Source organism: Bos mutus, chromosome 7 (genome assembly GCF_027580195.1).
Source record: "Bos mutus isolate GX-2022 chromosome 7, NWIPB_WYAK_1.1, whole genome shotgun sequence".
Lineage (NCBI taxonomy): Eukaryota > Metazoa > Chordata > Mammalia > Artiodactyla > Bovidae > Bos > Bos mutus.
Window position 1 is genome coordinate 83,953,280 of NC_091623.1, and position 18,249 is coordinate 83,971,528.

The 18,249-nt window shown below is 58.4% G+C and overlaps 2 protein-coding genes across 4 annotated transcripts; both read left to right on the forward strand.

Annotated features, from left to right (window-relative positions):
- The first annotated feature begins 530 nt into the window (after positions 1–530).
- On the forward strand, positions 531–17,466 carry SCAMP4 (secretory carrier membrane protein 4). Of its 3 annotated transcripts, none has more exons than XM_005890433.2 (7): positions 531–619; positions 7,527–7,575; positions 9,145–9,273; positions 9,765–9,921; positions 11,174–11,275; positions 14,220–14,337; positions 15,934–17,466. In XM_005890433.2, the coding sequence occupies exons 2-7, from the start codon at positions 7,569–7,571 to the stop codon at positions 16,111–16,113; spliced, it is 693 nt and encodes a 230-aa protein (XP_005890495.1). In that variant the 5' UTR covers positions 531–619; positions 7,527–7,568; the 3' UTR covers positions 16,114–17,466. The 3 variants fall into 3 exon arrangements, with proteins under 3 accessions (XP_005890495.1, XP_070230428.1, XP_070230429.1); XM_070374327.1 differs by lacking the exon at positions 531–619 and adding an exon at positions 627–756; XM_070374328.1 differs by lacking the exon at positions 531–619 and adding an exon at positions 6,138–6,221.
- ADAT3 (adenosine deaminase tRNA specific 3) lies at positions 772–7,576 on the forward strand. The gene is given in 4 exon segments (XM_070374326.1): positions 772–4,883; positions 4,886–5,147; positions 5,150–6,134; positions 7,527–7,576. Coding segments are annotated over 3 exon segments (1,098 nt in total). The 5' UTR covers positions 772–4,847; the 3' UTR covers positions 5,950–6,134; positions 7,527–7,576.
- Positions 17,467–18,249: the final 783 nt, after the last annotated feature.

Consider the following 18,249-nt stretch of genomic DNA (forward strand, 5'->3'; position numbering starts at 1 on the left):
CCTGGGAGTGGAGGGACAAACTGCCCCTTGTTGAGACGCTCTGGTTTTAATCTCTAATTAGAATGAATAACTGGATTTGCTCATAAAATTAGCAAGTTTTGCATAGGAGTGTCAACAGATCCTCTTCGTCTACTGCAGAGATGAGAAAATAAGGCCGGGGTCGGCTGGGGCCCCAACCAGAACTGGAAGCCGACCTTAACCAGGTCTGTGGGGTCAGGATCTCTGGAGCCACGTGGCAGCAGCAAACTGCACTTTGGGAGTGACTGAAGCACGTGGCCTGAACCCCTATGCCTCAGTATCTTCACTCAGCTGATTTCCCAAAAGACTCCCAGGGTCCAACTTTTCCTGCCGCCCTGCTGGGTCTCGAACCCTTAACTTAGAGCTCGCCTCACTCTCCTGCGGGTCACAGCAGCCGCGCTCAAGAAAGGGGTGGAATGAGTCGGTGGTGCGCGCGGCCTTGTGGGGATTGTAGTCCCGGCCTCGCCTCCGCCTCGCGCCGACTCCGCCCCTGGAACTACGCTCCCGTCGTGCCCCGAGGCTCCAGGCGGTGGCAGAGGCGGAGCAGGCGGGCTGGTTGCTAAGACTTGGTGAAGCGCAGCGCTTCCGCCTGTCTCCTCAGGTAAGCACACAGCCCCGGGGTCTCGGGCTTTTACGACCCAGGCTCCCGCGGAAGGCGAGGAGGGCGAGGGCAGGGGGCGCGCCTGCGGAGGGGCGCCAGCGGCGCGGGGAGCAAGGCGGGGGCGCCAACTGGACCAGGTTCGTGCGCGCGCATCGGGCGAACGCGGGGAGGGGCGCATGTGCGCGTGCGCGCGGGGCGGCCAGGTTTTTGGGACCCCTCTTTCGGCGCCCGTCGTCCTTCTGCGCGTGCGCTCGCCCCTGCCGTCCGTTTTGGAGACCCCGTGTCCTAACTGCTTCCACTGTGTTCAGGCCTTTGGTCGTCTTGGTCACCCTTGTACCTCCGCGCTGTCCGTTTACAAGCTTTCCGCCCGCTTAGGGCGAAACCCCCAGTCTTTCTGTACGTCTTGTTTGTGCGCGCGCTCAGTCTCTCAGTTGTGTCCCACTCTCCGACCCCATGGATTGTGGCCCTCAGGTTCCTCTGTCCATGGGATTTCCCAGGCTAGGATACTTGAATGGGTTGCCATTTCCTTCTCCAAGAGATTTTCCCGACGCAGGGATCAAACCCGCATCTCCTGCATTGACAGGCGGATTGTTTACCACTGAACCACTTGGGAAGCCCTAAAAATTGATAATCTTTGCTGATACTTAAGGGAAGTGTGAGTTTTCAAGGCTTTTTAAAATTCTGGCCTTGGGTCTGCCACACCCGACATGCGCATGGTTCTCGATTTTTCGTGCACAAAGGCCTGCTGGTAGGGTGGCTAGGTTTTGCAAATAACCAGGCAGGTTGCCCCATTAAATTAGAATTTTGTGTAAACAACAAATACATGCACATATATATATGTATTAGTAGTATAAAAGTATTGCAAAGGTTCCATGAGACACATTTATTAACATAAATCAGAAATCATCTGCTCATGTGGGTTCACGCTTAGCGGGGTATGCTGCATGTTATCTGGGGACCCTGCTTTGTTGGGGAGCTTGTCAGATGTGGACATTAATGCACCTTCCCCCTTCCACGGGGCCAAGTTCTGGATACCATATTTGAAGCCATCGCCGCCTCGACTGTTCAAGAGTCCAAGACTCCAACACTGGGTGTTCCTTCTGCTCAGGGCTCCCCACCCTGCTTCACCTGCTTTCCAGGTCCAGCTGTGGGTCACTGCCTCCGAGGACCCTCCTGGAATCTGCCCTTCGCAGGGCACTGGCTCCTGAGAAGAGCTGTGCCCTGGGGTGGGCCCAGCCTCATGGATTTTCTCACTTTCTGTCCCAGCCAGGGTGGTGGTGGATCCCATTTTACTGAGGGGGAAGCTTGTCCTGGGCCTAAGGCCTGGTCTCAGCCAGGAGAACGTGGGCAGGGCCCGGACACACCCAGGGGTGAGATAAGGCCCCTACCTCTGGTTGCAGAGGCTGCCTCAGCTCACTGAATAAGCCCCATGTTCTTGATGCCTTCTGGGCTTCAGGCCCCGGCACCCAGTGAGGGGACTGGCTGTTGGGGGGTCCCAGCTCCCTGGTCTCCTGGACCCTCCTGGACCTTCCCCACACCATTGAGCCTTACATGGCCCTGACAGTGGGTGCCAGCCACAGAAGCTCCAACCATAAATATAAACAATTGTGGAGGGGGCTGGCCTCCACCCCATTGGAGCACAGGAACCTTTAGGAGGTGCCCTAGCTGTGGACAGCGGGAGGTAGACACACCCAGGGAAGGGCCTGAGCTGGGTGGAGCAGCCAAGTGCACAGCAGGGAGGGTGTGGGGCAGTGTGTGTGTGTGTGTGTGTGTGTGTGTGTGTGTGTCAGGGGGTGCGCATGCAGGGCACTTGGACAGGGTGGGGCAGTGGGGTGACCAGAGTTGGGGTGGATGAGGGGGTGCTCACAGGCAGGGTGGACATGTGGTTTTGAGGAGGAAAAGAGGAACAGATAAGCCTCCCAGCATGCTGAGGTCCCCGGGGTTCATTTAAGCAAATCACTGGGCGTGGGGGCCATTTCTGGGTGGGCTGCAGCTCCCAGTCTGGGTGTGTCACCCTGGAGGAACCTGTGTCTCATCTGTAAAGCCCCTCCCCCACCACGGGGCTCAGAAGGCAGAGTTGGGAGCTGTTGGCCACCTGGCCGCAGCTCTGCCCTCCCAGGCACGTGGCCCTGGGCAAGTCCCTTGACCTCTGGAAAGGGACGAGCCCTGCAGCCTCCGTCCCGGTCATGAGGGGAGTTGGGGAGCCCATTTGCAGGAGTGAAGACAGGGAGCGGTTTCAGCACTGGCAGCAGTCACGAGGTCTGGGCCGTGTTAGAGGTGTGCTGTGACCCTGGTGGCTCAGTGGGTATACAGTCCACCTGCCAGTGCAGGAGATGCCCATTTGATCCCTGGGTCGGGAAGATCCCCTGGAGAAGGACATGGCAACCCACTCTAGTATTCTTGTCTGGGAAATCCCCTGGACAGAGGAGTCTGGTGGGCTACATTCTGTGGGATCACAAAAAGTCCAACATGACTGATGGATTAAGCAAGCACGCATGCCCTGGTGACTGCCAGATTTCCCCACCGCCGCCAGAAAGAACAGCAGCTTTACTAGGATACGGTTCACATAGTGTGGGGATCACCCACATAAAGCATACTTTTTAGTGTTTTTTAGTGTATTTAGTGTATTATATGACCATTACCTCTGTCTAGTTCGAGAACATTCTGTCTTCCAATAGGAAGCCTGTCTCCAGGAGCAGACCCCCCCATCCCCCCACCTCCCAGCCCCTGACAACCAGGAACCCACTCTCTGTGTCTGTGGATCGGCCTGTTCTGGACGTTTCCCACCAGTGGGATCACACCCTGCGTGTCCTGTGTCTGCTTCTCTCACTGAGCATCATGTTCTCCGGGTCTGTTCATGAGGCAGTGAGTGTCAGGGCTTCTCTCCTCTCCATGGCTGAGGGACGCTCCTGTGTGCGGGGGGACCACCTGGTGTTTATGTGTTTATCTTTCAGTAAACACATGGGCCTGCAGCCACCTTTTGCTGTTGGGAGTCATGCTGCTGTGAACACGTGCGTGTGGATGGCTGTGTGGACATGTGTTTCAGTTCTCCTGGGCCTGCACCTGGGAGTGGGGTCACTGGGCCAGATGGTGGCCTCCTGGTGGTTTTTATTTCCTCCCTGGAGGATGGCAGCCCCACCAGCAGCAGTCCGAGGCCAGCCTCCTGTCTCTGTCACTTGTTTTGTTTCGGTCAGACAGAGGTTGCAGTCTTGGAGGGACAAACAGGACTGTGTCTGTCTTGCCCAGGAGACAGTGGGGCCTTTTGTGGCCTAGAGCAGGCTGTGGGGGCCATTTTGCCTTGGGCACGGTGTGTGCTGGGAGTGGATTTACAGCCAGCACGCCCAGGACCCTCCTCAGGGCCTGACCTGGCCCTGGCGTCCTGGGTACCCCAGGGGCCCCCAGCCACACTGTGTGTTTGCTGGAGTGGTTGGTGAGGACCTCCCGTGCCCTCTGCAGGGCCCATGGGCTGAGGAGTGATGAGTAGGCTGCATTGAAGCAGTAAGGGGCAGGCTGTTACATGGTCTCAGCACACTTCGTCCATGGGAAAGAGGTGGGAGGGGTTGGTCCAATCCCAGATACCGCCAGGGCATCGGGCTCTGCAGCCATGGAACAGAGCTCCCCTGGAGCCACGTGAAGGTCATCTGTGGCCCATTTCTGCTCTCATCCAGGGCAGCCCTAACCAGTAGGAATATAACACGAGACGTGTACATGACATGAAGTGTGTAGAAGCCACGTTTTGGGAAACTACAAAGAAACGGTTGAACTTAACCTTAATCATACGTTTATTTAACCTGAGACATGTAGAGTATCCCCACTTCAGCCATGTAGTCAACACAGCCATCCCTCAGCATCCATGGGGAACTGGGTCCAGGGCCCCCAAGGATAAGAAGAGCCAAGGATCTCAAGGCCTTTGAATAAAGTGGTGTAGTGAGTTGGTCTGTGTCCGTGGAATACAGAAAGAGACTTAACGATACAGTTAGTTTTCTCTTTTGTATTAAGTCTCTGGGATCCAGTGTGCATTTTTGCTCATGGCATTTCTCGGTAAAAAAAAGGGGGGACAGAAAAGACACCCAGACAAGGGCGGTTTAAACTCTGTGCAAACACGGCGTTAGTAAGATGTGAGTGAGAGCACGACAGCTGGTGCCTTTTGCTCAGTGGGACGAGCCTGCAGACGTGGCACAGTCCTGGGACGACCCCTCCAGCTCGCCAGGCCCCTCCACGGCCCAGGATGATGCCCTGCTCCGGTCTCTGTCTCCCACAGTCAGAGCCCCACTGAGGACGGACCCCGCCCCGAGCGTCATGGAGCTGCGCAGAGATGCAAAGGCTGGGAGTCCCGAGCAAGAACCGCCGTGGCAAGCCCTCCCGGTTCTGTCAGAGCAGCAATCTGGGGCTGTGGAGCTGGTGCTGGCCTATGCTGCACCCGTCCTGGACAAGAGCCAGACCTCACGCCTCCTCAAGGAGGTGTCAGCAGTCCATCCGCTGCCTGCGCAGCCTCACCTCAAGAGGGTGCGGCCCAGCCCTGACCCCGCCGCCCACACTCGCTGGAAATGCTGCTGTGCCTGGCGGGGCCAGCCCGGGACTCGCGATCGCTGGCCGAGCTCCTCCCGAGGCCGGATGTGGACACCCGTGGCCTGGGGCAGCCCTTCCTGGTGCCTGTGCCTGTGCGGCCGCCCCTGACCAGGAGCCAGTTCGAGGAGGCACGCACTCACTGGCCCACGACTTTTCACGAGGATAGGCAGGTGACCCGAGCCCTGGCTGGATGCCTCTTCTCGGCACAGGAGCGGGCTGCAATGCAGGCCCACATGGAGCGGGCCGTGTGGGCCGCGCAGCAGGCAGCCTCGAAGGGCTTGAGGGCTGTGGGTGCGGTGGTGGTGGATCCAGCCTCAGGCCGCGTGCTGGCCACGGGCCACGACTGCAGCAGCGCTGCCAGCCCCCTGCTGCACGCTGCCATGGTGTGCATTGACCTGGTGGCTCGAGGCCAGGGCTGCGGTGCCTACAACCTGGCGCCCCACCCTGCCTGCTCCTTCGCGCCGGCTGTCCGCGCCGGCTCTGTGCGCAAGCTGGACGAAGACGAGGACGGGCTGCCCTACGTGTGCACCGGCTATGACCTGTACATCACCCGCGAGCCCTGCGCCATGTGCGCCATGGCCCTGGTCCACTCTCGGGTGCGGCGTGTCTTTTATGGGGCGCCCTCGCCTGACGGTGCACTCGGTACCCGCTTCCGCCTGCATGCCCGGCCTGACCTCAACCACCGCTTCCAGGCCTTCCGCGGCATCCTGGAGGCCCAGTGCCGCCAACTGGACCCCGACGGGCTGGACGCCAAGGCATAGGTGCTGGCCTGGACCCTCCTTAGCATTCCTCACATCGCCAGGGGCTTTTGCCCGGTCTCAACTCATGGACACTCATGCTATTTCTGCTGGCACATGGGGGGCGTCCCTTTCTGGACACGGTCTTCCTCAAAGTTGGGCGGAGTGGGGGTCCAGCTGACTGAGTAGCTGGGCACCTTCAGACCCAGGTGGGCCCCTGGGGTCACAAGCGTTGTGTCCCCTTTTCTCAGGTGTCAGGGAACAGCTTTGACGTGAAAATAAACAACTTAAACCAGGTTGGTGTCTGTTAACAAAGGCATGAGGCCCCGGTGGCCGAGAGTCCCTGGGTCAGGGTGGCCATTGTCTCTGATACCTGGATTTGCGTGGGGAGGTGAGCTGCTGAGTGGAGTATAGTCAGGGAGGGGCCCCAGAGTCTGGATGGCTATGGCTAGAGCCTAAGGAGAGGGCCCATCAGCCTGGATATTGCTGAGTGTATCAGTCTCCCATCCTTCCCAGGTGCCCAGAGGGTCCCTGGAGGGGCCGGTGGGGGTCTGCCTGCCCTGGAGTGGTTAGTCCTGGAACCCATGTGTGCAGGACTCTGAGCAGCAAATGTGTGTGCTGCAGGCCCCTGAGACATCCATGCCTTGAGCCCCCGTCCCAGGGCTACTCCTTGCCTATGGGGGCTGGGCAGGTAGAGGGTCTGCTGGAGCCAGAGTGGTGGATGGCCGGTGGGGCCTGCGACAGGAGGGCTGGGCTGGGCCAGGCTCCAGGTCCCAGGGGAGGCCCTCTCTGAGCTGGGGGCCGGGGGTGGACCCGGAGACTCTCAGTCATTGGATCCTTCCCTTGGACCCCCTCCAAGGGGCTCTGCACCTGCTCCAGTGCCCAGTGCTGGGGGCTGTTCAAGCTCAGCTGTGCTGGTTGGGTACCAGGTGTGGCCACGTTGCCTGCCCCGCTTCCTGGAGAAGGTAATGTCTGCCTCCTAGGTCCTTGTGCAACTGGCACCTCTGTGGTGCCTCCTCTGAGGGGCTGCTCCATGACACGGGCTCCTGGGCAGGGTCGCTGGGTGCCTGGCCTGTCCCCAGGCATTTCAATTGGGTTGCAGTGGGGTCCTTGGCCTTGCAAAGCTCATAGGGGCAAAAGCCATGGACCAGAGAGGTTGTGTAACTTGCCTGAGGTCACACTGCAATGAGTGTGGACTCAGTTTTTGGTGACTCGGAGACTTTGTGGCCATAGGAAGTGTGCAGAGCCATCCGTGGACAAAGGGAAAGTTTGGGGGTTGGGTGACTAACACGTTCACTTTTGTGGGGGAGTTGGGGGAGGACGGGCAGGAGGGCAGTAGTGGTGGGTCACTGGGACCCTCCACCCAGATGCCTCCCCCACATCAGTGGCAAGCTGCCTGGGGTGGGGGTGGAGGGCTCTGACACGAGGTGGTGACTGGGGTCACATGTGGGGCTGGGTTGGCCTTGAGCCAAGAGCCCAGAGACCCCTTTGGATGCTCTGGTAGTTAGGGCAGTAACTGCAGTGGCCCCTGGATCCGCAGGTGGTGTTGGGGTCGCCCTGCAGCTGTAGAGACCCCCTGACTGTGCCTGTCTCCCCTCCAGGTGGCTGCAGGCTTCCACTCCCACCCTGTCTTCGCAGCGGAAATGTCAGGTGAGTCCCACCCGCGCCCCGCAGTGGGGGATCCTGGCTTCTCTGGCCATCTGGAAAGTTCCCCGGGCGGCTGAGCACACTGTGACCCCAGGAGGGGCACAGCCTCGCTCTCCTCCTGGGATGGGAGTCGGGGCTGCTCTGGCCACTGGATTGGACAACAGGGTGACAAGTCCGCACAGTGAGCATCTGGCCCAGCCAGCAGAGCCCAGGGGGCACCTGTGTAGTTGCTCGGACATGGAGCCCAAGTGGGCAGCTCTGGGCAGCACTTTGTTACTGTGCTATGAAGTCTGTCCACTGCCCACCAAGGTGGCACAGGTGCTAAAGGGACCATACAGAGATGAGCTCGGCCCCTGGGCCCCACATGTAAGACGGAAGTGTTCCATGTTGGAAAACAGGAAGTCCCAGGACTTCCCTGGTGGTCCAGTGGTTAAGACTCTGAGCTTCCACTGCTGGGGGCCTGGGTTCATCCCTGGTCAGAGAACTAAGATCTTACAAGCCTCGCAGTGAGGCCAAGAAAACAAAAACAAAAACCCCATGGAGTCCAGACTCCAGGAAGAGGACCTAATGGCAGGTGTGGCTGTGAGATGAAGTCATGTTGGAGCAGGGTGGCCCTGAGATAACAGTGGGACTGACATCCTAAGATGGAGGAGACATGGGCACAGACACAGGGAAGCAGGGAGGATGGGGCAGAGCTGGAGGGACGGGTTCATAACCCTGGGGCGCCCAGAGCATCGGGGGGAAATGTGGCCCTGTGACACTGGATCTGATTGTCCAGCCTCTAGAACGGAGCCAGGACAGACCTCTGTCCAATCAGGCCACCCAGCCTGTGGTCCTTTGTAATGGCAACCCCAGGGGGTTCCCACGTCCCAAGTGCCACAACCTGCCCTGAAGTCAACAGTGTGGATATGTGTGGACCCTGCTGTTGAATCTTCACGTATCCCTGTGACTGTCGTAAGAAATTGCCACAGACTCAGATACTTGAAAGAAATTTGTCCTGGGACTTCCCTGGAGGGCCAGTGGTTAGGACTACCTGCTTTCAGTGCTGAGGGTGTGAGTTCAATCCCAGGTGGAGGAACTAAGATCCTGCATGCTGTGTGGCGCGGTCAGAAACTAAGTTCATAAATAAGTAAGTAAATAGAATTTGTTCTCTGACAGTCCTGAGGTCTGGAGTCCCACATGGGTACCACAGGGCTAAATCCAGGTGTGGGAAGGGCTGGTCCCTCTGGAGGCTCTCAGGGAGCACCGGCTCCCCCCTTTTCCAGCTTCTAGAGGTGCTGCATCCCTGACTCGCGGCCCCTCCCTCCATCCTCACAGCCAATGGCTCAGCATCTCCCGTCTCTCTGCCTCTGACCCAACCCCTTCCCTTTCATAAGGACCCTGTGATGGCACTGGGTTCCCCAGAGAGTCCAGGATCATCCCGTCTCAGGGGCCTTAGCTTAATCCCTCTGGCAAAGTCCCTTCTGCCCCATGAGGTGATGTATCCACAGGTCCCAGGAGCAGATGGGCACAGCCCTAGGGCCACTACAAGCTGACTGCAATGTGAGTTTTTCCGCACCCCTGTCCCTGCAGGAAAGGAGAACAACTTCCCCCCGTTGCCCAAGTTCATTCCTCTGAAGCCCTGCTTCTACCAGAACTTCTCTGACGAAATCCCTATTGAGCACCAGGTCCTGGTGAAGAGGATCTACCGCCTGTGGCTGTGTGAGTCAGGGGGAGGGGTGCACCACCCAGAGACCCAGGCCCGGGACAGGCCCGGCCCAGGACTTGTCTTGAGCTTGGTGGGTGGGAGCCTGAGGGTTTAGTAATAAAGCTTACCGACAAACTTCTCTCATGGCTCAGTGGTAAAGAACCTGCCTGCCAATGCGGAAGCCACAGGAGATGTGGGTTCAGTCCTGGGCTGGGAAGAGCCCCTGGAGGAGGGCATGTCAACCCACTCCAGTATTCTTGCCTAGAGAATCCCATGGACAGAGGAGCCTGGTGGACTATAGTCCATAGAGTTGCAAAGAGTCAGACATAACTGAGTACACACACTGATGAGCTCCTGTCCGGAGTGGATGGAGCAGGTGGGCAGCTGCACAGAGCTGGGCCCCCCAGGCCCTTCTCTGGCCCCAAGGTCTCTGTGCTCATGGGAGCCACACCCCAGCAGTAGGGGGTGTCCCATTCAGCGCCCTCTTTCTCCTTCCTTCCCCTAGTCTACTGTGCCACCCTGGGCGTCAACCTCGTTGCCTGCCTGGCCTGGTGGATCGCGGGTGGCTCAGGTGCTAACTTTGGCCTGGCTCTGCTCTGGCTGCTCCTCTTCTCGCCCTGCGGCTACGTGTGCTGGTTCCGGCCTGCCTACAAGGCCTTCCGGTGAGTTGGGGTGGCTCCCACCCTCCAGGGGCCCTTGGGGAGGGTCTGGGGTTGACATTTGGCTCAGAAATAACAGCAGGTGACCTCACTGTGCACGCCCCCCTCCGGGCCAAGTCCTGAGAGGGGTGTACCCTGATCTGCAGCTGCCACCTGGCCCGGGTGTGAGCCTGCCTCTCGTATTTGGATGACACTGTGTACTGGGGTCCACAAGCCACATCCATCTCTCCCTGTTTTGTTAATGACTTTGTTGACATATTGTACATACCACTCAGCTCACCTGCTTAACAGCTCGATGTTTCTAGTGTTTATACAAGACTGGACAGCCAGCATGTCTAGCTCCAGAACAAACCACCAAGAAACCCCATCCCCATTAGCACCATCCTAACCCCTCAGCCTCTGACAACCAGGAACCCACTCTCTGTGTCTGTGAATCTGCCTGTTCTGGACGTTTCCCATCAGTGGGATCACTCTGCGTGTCCTTCTGTGTCTGCTTCTCTCACTGAGCATCATGTTCTCAGGCCCTACCCACATGGTAGCGAGTGTCTGGGCTTCATCCCTTTGGGTATCTGATGCTCCCATGTGTGCAGGAACCAAGTGGTGTTTCTCCATCATCTGTGGATGGCGTTGGTGTTGCTGCCCCCTTCTGGCTACTGTGAATCTTGCTCTGTGGCTTTCACCGCAAACCTGCCCTCGGCACTCAGGCGTGTGCTATGTCTGTTCCATGTGGCCCCTAATCCCAGACCCTCAGTGGGAGTCAGGTGGGGCCCCTGGGGCCCTTTGGAGACAAGAACCAGAAACCTGTCCACTTGTGCTGAAGCGAAAGGGGCACTGTGGCTTCAGGTCCCAAGCTGATTCCAGCAACTGTGTGTAAGAATGGGGACCCCCCGAAAGCTTCGGGGGCAACCCGGGAGCAGCCCTGTGCCGCGAGGTCCCCGGCCCTCCTCCATCCCAGGTCTCCCCTTGCTTGACCTCCCTATGTGAGCCCCTCGCAGCCTCTTTTGTCCAGGGCAGCAGGGCATCGCAAACCCACCAGGAACCTATCAGATTGACCTTAGGGTACCGGCAGGTCCTTCGGTGTAGTGGGGCCTCCTAAATCCCCTTCTGGTGAGGAGCGTGTCAGGGTTGTCCTCCTCCTGGGGGCGGGAACTGGAGGTGTGGTGGGGCAGGGCTATCCTGCCCAGTTGGCCTGGGCCCTTCCTCGGCCCCGCCCTCTCCTCCAGCATTGGTAACAAAGCCATTGGCTTCCCTCCAGATCCGACAGCTCCTTCAACTTCATGGCGTTTTTCTTCATCTTCGGAGCCCAGTTCATCTTGACCATCATCCAGGCCGTCGGGTTCTCGGGATGGGGCGCGTGGTAAGCTTGTGGGGTCAGCCATGGGGACATGTGTCATGTGCAGGACAGATGTGAGCTCAGGCTGAACACTGTGGCCAGGACACCAAAATGCCAATGGCTGGACGAGGGTGAAGTCTGCTCATCGCTCTTGTAAACCCCCTATCCTGGGAGGTGCCGGGTTGGCAGCCCGTTCACAGTGGTTCTCGTGCCAGTCACCCAGCCCCCAGGAGAACCTGGCAGGCATGTCCAGCTGTGTGTCCCCGGGGTCAGAGAGCAGCTGGAAGGGCCATGCCCCACGATCTGGGAGAGGCATTTTCCATTGCTTCCCAGATGGCGCTAGTGGTAAAGAACCCGTCTGCCCCATGCCGGAGACATTAAAGAGGTGGGTTCCAACCCCGGGTTGGGAAGATCCCCTGGAGGAAGGCATGGAAACCCACTCCAGTATCCTTGCCTGGAGAATCCCATGGACGGAGGAGCCTGGCGGCTACAGTCCATAGGGTCACAAAGAGTCAGACACGACTGAAGTGACTTAGCACTCGTTAACACATGAGGTGTCTGCTGCTGCTATAGTGAATTATTAAATGTTCAGTGATTTGAAACAAACTTTTCATCTTAAGTCCCAGGGGTCCGAATTCATGTAACCCACAGGTTGGCAGGGCTGGCCTTCTAGAGAGCCACCTGCTCCAGTCCAGGTGGCCACAGTCCCGCAAGTCCCCTCCAGGGGGTAGTGGACAGCATGGGGGTCCACGGTTGCTGTGGAGCTACAGGGACACCTGGCCAGTCCTGGGCCCTGGGTATCCATCCCTCCCTGCTGGCCCCAGACTTCCACCATCCGCTGGGTGAACGCTTCCCTGTCAGTCCATTCAGAAGGCCTTTTAAAACCTGTGAGACGTCTTATGTGTAAAAGACCACAGTGCTGCTTCACACTAGGAAGCAACAGTGACCACAGAGGCTCAGACTTGTCTGTCCTGCCTGCTTGTGACCTGTTCACATGGGGCTTCTTCGCAGTTTGTGGATCTGGGGTAGAGTGTCCACCCCGAGCTGCCTCCCCACCCGTCTGACGCCCTTGCCTCCACCGGATGTGGTGGGCACAGTGCCCTCACCCACAGCGCTACCATGTCAGGCCTTCCCCTTGGGGTCCCTGCGGCTTGTTAACAGTTGGCCTTTGTGGTTGGTCCACATTGGACTCCAGGTGGGGTGGAGTGTGCACCCTCTGTGACTGGGGCCCCCACCGCCAGTCCTTTCCACGGTTGGGGCTTCCTTGAGGTGCCTTCCCAGCCCAGAAAGGCAGCTGCTTAGGTGCATGACTCAGTGGTTCTGTGTGTTTACAAGGGTGTAGGTTCATCACTCTCTCCAGTTTCAGAACATTCCACCACCCCAAAGTGAAGCCCCATCCCCGTGAGCAGTCCCTTGCTCATACCCTAACAACCAGGAACCCACTCCCTGTGTCTGTGGATCGGCCTGTTCTGGACGTTTCCCATCAGTGGACTCACACCCTCTGTGTCCTTCTGTGTCTGCTCCTCTCACCGAGCAAGTGTATTGGCAGGGTCCGTCCACACGGTAGCGAGTGTCAGGGTTTTGCCCCTTTTGGTGGCTGAGTTGATGGGACGCAGTGTGTGTGTCATTTGTTGTGGGTGGACTCTTGGGTTCTCTGCCCTTCTGCTGTTGCTGGTGGTTCTTCTGTGCATTGTGTACACCTGTCCGTGTGGACACGTGTTCTCAGTTCTCTCTGGTGGATGCCTGGCTGTGGAATTTCTGGGCCACATGGTAACTCTTGAACCTTCATCAGAGCTCCCAGACCTGCCCCTGGCCTTTGCAGGCTGCATCCGCATCTCCCTGGCTCTGGCCCCTTGAGCTCCTGGCTGGGTGGCCCTGGGGGAACACCTTATACCCTCGTCCCATCCCCCTTATCTCCAGGTCTGTCATCTTCCCAGACCCCCAGCTGTGCTTACACTCCCTCAAAGTGCAGAGCAGTGTGCATTTGTACGCGAGGACGTCCCTCCTGGCTTCACAAAGGGGCGAGGCCTGTCCACGTGTGTGTGTGTGTGTGTGTGTGCATGTCCAGCAGGTTGTATGCCTGTGCACATGCACGTGCACACACACACACACACACTTTATCTTTTTTTTGCTGTGTGACTTGTGTAATCTTAGTTCCTCAACAGGGGATTGAACCTGGGTCCTGGCAGTGAGAGCACAGAGTCCTAACCCCTGGATCCCAGGGAATCCCCTACACATGTTTCTGTAAACTCTCTGGAAGTGAACTAGCAGATGAGGGATGCCAGTTCCCTCTGGGCTGGGGAGTGGCGTTGACAGGAGAGAGGTGTCTATTGTGTGTTTTTCTAAGCTTCCTGAGCTGTGTGGTTTTGTTACTCACTAAGAAAAACATTCTCAAAAGAACTCTATTTCCTGCCTCCCCCCCACCCCACCCCTGGCCTGCCTGGACACCAGATTCATGTTCTTCCATGTGCGGGCTCAGGATCTACCCCAGACCTTCAACTTTCTCTTGTTTTCACACCTTCTTAGTGTAACTGATGTTCATGCTTTGCCCAACTAGTGGATGTTTAGATCATCCTCAGATTGTCCTCGTTACAGACACTGGATGAGTGAAACAGTTGAGGGAGAAGGAAATGAATGTTTAAGCCTTGTTATGGGTCAGACCCCATTGTGCTCCAGAAAGGGCGCAGCCCAAACTGACAGAGTAGGGTTCGTTTCTCTGTCCTCTGCACGACATGTTTCAGGACAGTGGTGTGAGAACGACACCTCTGTCTGACTTGCACGTCTTTGTGGGTGGGTTAAGCATCACTCCCTAAGTATACTGGCTCCATGGTAGTCCTCATGAGAATCCCATGTCTCTGCTGGCGGGTTACCTTTTTCTTGTTGATTTGCTGGAGCTCTTTATATATGAGAGGTAGTGGGCCCATCTGACGGTCCTGTTGGCTCCCGCACATGTTCTCTTCTCTTGCAGTGGTTGGCTGGCAGCCATTGGCTTCTTCCAGACCAGCGTCGGGGCCGCTGTGGTCATGCTGCTCCCAGCTATCATGTTCTCCATGTCGGCTGCCATGATGGCTGTCATGATCATGAAGGTGAGTCCTCCAGCTCCCGGGATGTTTCACTTCCTCCCTCACATCCTGTTCTCTGACCTCCCAGCCCTGGGACTCGTCCTGGCTTGTTTTAGGAGCAAGAAGCCAAGCGCTGGCGAGTGAAGTGAGTGCTGACAGCAGGGTAGACTCTCTGCGATCTGGGCCTTCGACTGCCTGCCTTCCTGCCCACGTAGACTTCCAGGGAGGAGGGCAGACAGCGCCGTGTGGCCAAGGGTAACCACTTGCACACTGGGGTGGTTGGGTGTCTGCTGGAGCCCCCAGCATGTGTGTCCTGGAGGGTTGTCCACACTGCTGATTCAGCCACCACTGGCCACGTGCTACTGGTTACAGTTAAACCCAAATTAAGTGAAAGTAACTAAAACTGAAAATTCACATCCATCGCACTGCCCTCATACTGAGCGCTCAGGCTTTGAAAGGCTGGCCCTGACTGTACCGTCATGGCCACTCCCTGGCCCTGCTCCAGATGCCTTGAGGGACCAGTGGGAACATGTGCACTGTAGTCTGGGGCATTGGCCACACGAGGGTTGTCCTGGGACCACATAGAGACTGATGCCTGACAGTGCACCTGTCCAGCCTTCCTGGGGTGACCTTCTTGGCCATGTGCCTGGTAGCCTGCTTGGGGAGGCTGGACCTGCCTTGTGCTGCAGCCTGGCCAGCAACTCCTGAAGCCTGGGTTTTGGGTCCCTCCAGCCTCCTTGTTGCAGGGTCCCAGCTGTTTCTCAGGTTTCCAGGCCTGGGCTGTTCAGCTGGTCCTGGGACTGTCTGGGAGGACAGAGGGGTACTTGCTCCCCCCATGTTTGCCTCCAAAGCCTCCTGACTGTGTGGACGATTGAAGGGGGTTGGGGGATAACCAGTGCAGAACAGACCCTGGAAGACTTGGCCAGAGGCCAGGATGAAGGCCACACAAGGTGGCTGTGGTTCCGGCAGGGATGTGTCAGGGCAGAAGGGAGGGGCTTCCAAGCCAAGCAGGCTCCCCAGAGTAGGGCCACCCTGTTGGGGTCCCCTGCACCATCCCAGGTTTGGGAGTTCACTGGGAAGAAAGAAAGACGAATTCTGGTGGGAAAGGACAGTACCGTCAGGTTTGCTGGTCAGGAGCCTCAAGTTAAATGAATTCAGTTACGGGATTTGCCAGACTTCCAGAAACAGCCCAGCCCCACATCTGAGGAGCCCGGCTTCCTGGACGGTGCAAGGGCAGTGGCCTATCCGCCTAGGCCTCTGCTGAGGACATCATTGAAGAGAATGATGTCACCCCCTTGGTGATCTGGGGGTCCCGGGTCTGATGTGGCTGAGGGAGGAGTCACCAGGCAGTCGCCAGGCCTCAGACCTGCCCCAGAAGAGCCCCTTCCCTGGAAGAAGCACTTGTGCCGAGTGTTGGGCTCGGCTGGGACAGTGGAGACCCTTGGGGACAAGCCGGCAGCAGTCACCGTGTAGGCATGGCCCTCAGAGCCCCCCGCCTCAGCTTCTGCACGTTTTCTAAAGTTCTTGCAAGTGTTGTCATGTTAGTCATGCTCGGTTAAGAAAAGCCCCTCCTTGCACGCAAGCTGAGTGGCCTCCCCACCATCATCCTCACCCCCGCAGGTGCACAGCATCTACCGAGGGACCGGTGGGAGCTTCCAGAAGGCGCAGACGGAGTGGAGCACGGGCACCTGGAGGAACCCGCCATCCAGGGAGGCCCAGTTCAACAACTTCTCGGGGAACAGCCTGCCCGAGTACCCCACCGTGCCCAGTTACCCGGCCAGTGGTGGCCAGTGGCCTTAGGGGGAGCCAGCAGCCCTGCTGCCCACCTGCCGCCAGCCCACCTACCCCTCACCGTCCACTCCCACCACCTTGGGTTTGGTGAGGCCCCCCCGCAGCTCAGAGGGCAGCTCAGGGGCTCTCGGCGACCCGAACCCACATTCATCTCATTCTTGAGGCAGGTCTCCTCGGCAGCTCTGCCCGGAAGCTGTCTGGTCACTGCCATCTGGCAGGATACCCCCCCATAGTCTGGAGCACCGTTTGCCATGGCGACGTCCACTGTGCTGCAGCCACACCCTCTCCCTCCGGGTCGCAGGGGGCTGACCAGGCCGCCCCTCTCAGAACTGATGACATGGAGAAGGGCCCAGCCCAGGTCCACCCCTCACAGCCTCTGTCCAGGCAGTCGCTCCTGGCCCAGTGACTTGAAGAGGGAGGCTGTCCAGGCACCAGGGTTCTGTGTCTGGTGGGAGGCTGAGGGCCTGGGTGGTGAGTGGCTGGTCCTCTAGTGGGCGAGCCCACAGGGAGGCCCAGAGGCTGATTCACCTCCTCAGTCTCATGATAGGAACTACTGCTCCCCTTCTGTCTGTCGTCCTTTGGCAGCTTGCCTCCAGCCTCCCTGTCTGGGGCCACGCTTGTCCCATGGAGGGGTCTCAGAACTGGGACCTTCAGGCAGAGCCTCATTAGAGCCTGTGGTAGAGGGGGAGGGAGCCGCCAGCTTGCCTCGCTGGAAACAGATGGCACACAGCTGCATCTCTTGAGAGTGGAGCCCTTCCCTTGCTGCGGGGCAGGAGCTGGAGTCACCAACCTGAAGGACAAGAACGAGGGAGACTCAATAAGTCCGTGCCTTACTAGGAATCTGAATCCCTGCCCTCTCCTTCCCACATAAGCAGCCAGCACCTCTGTGAGGGGAAGGGCCAGAGACGCCTCCCAGTGTCCTCGGCCCTCGTGGGCCAGGCCCCGGGTGCCCTGACACTGCCCCTTGGCTCCCAGCCGCCCGGCTCTCGGGACAAGCTGTACTTCCTGTCCCACTGGCCGCTGGGTCTCTCCCCGAGGCTGCTCCCTATGCCTGCTTGCTTGGCTACTCCTGCTGAATGCCCTGTGGTGCATGAAAGTGGCCACGGCTGCGAGAGCACCGGGGTCTGGGGCCCAGAAGGGAAACCAGGTTCCTTCACATCCCCAAGGCCACCTCCTGTGATGAGGTTAGCGTCACGCTCCTGGTGGGGCCAAGCATCCCCTGTCTGGGGTGCTGCTTTTGATGGGCGCTGAGCCGGTAGTAGGGTGCGCCCACAGCACCCACCCCGCCCCCGCACCTCACTGTGCATTGTGGTTTTTGTTACGTGAAAATATCCAGGAAATAAAGACATCCTTTGTGCATCAGGTGAGCCTCCAAGAGAGCTTTCTGAGGGCCTTCCTCCCATGGATCCTGGTGCCTGTGGCCTCGGGAGGGATAAACCAGGACCATGCTGTGCACCTGGGCCGAGTCCTGTCCACGCTGCCAGCCGCCCTGCCTGGGGCCCCTGCCCTGACCCACCACAGAGGAGCCGGCGGCCATATCCTTGCACCCTGGGGTCATTCCCTTGTTTGCTTTCAGTCATGTTCTCTTCACGCTCAACAGCTTTCACTTGAAAAAGGAAATTTGCAGAAAATGAAATACCAGCACCACTTGGTGTGAAGAAGACACAAGGACAGAAGCGGCTGGAGTAGGAGCAGCTTGGTCTGCAGGGGCCTTCACCTGACTCTCGGGGGGCCCTGGTGGCAGAGTGGACACCCCGTGTAGACACGGAATGGGGGCAGTGCATCTGTCACTCCACAGACACCGGGGGAGGGCAGCGGATGACCAGAGAGAAAGGACCCAAAGTAGGGGTCCTTTGCATGCTGATAGGGGCTGTTGCATGCTGAAACCCGAAGTTCATATGCGGTTCTGACCCGACATCTCAGAGCAGGACTTACTGGGAACAGGATCCTTCCAGGGGTGGTTAAGGGAGTGTCGTGCAGGAGCAGGTGATCCTGACGCAGCAGGACTGGGCCTCACAAGGGGGCGTGTTTAGACACAGACACGTGGGGAGGGGCCACATGAAAGTGGAGGAAGAGTTGGGGTGAGGCCTCTATAAGCCCAGGTTGGCTGTGATCTCCAAAAGCTGAGGGTCAGCAGGCGGTCCC

Excerpts from the sequence above, each read along its gene's own strand:
- SCAMP4 (XM_005890433.2), top strand. Across the intron at positions 9,274-9,764 it reads GATCTACCGCCTGTGGCTGT|TCTACTGTGCCACCCTGGGC; the intron begins GTGAGTCAGGGG and ends TCCTTCCCCTAG. Across the intron at positions 14,338-15,933 it reads TGGCTGTCATGATCATGAAG|GTGCACAGCATCTACCGAGG; the intron begins GTGAGTCCTCCA and ends TCACCCCCGCAG.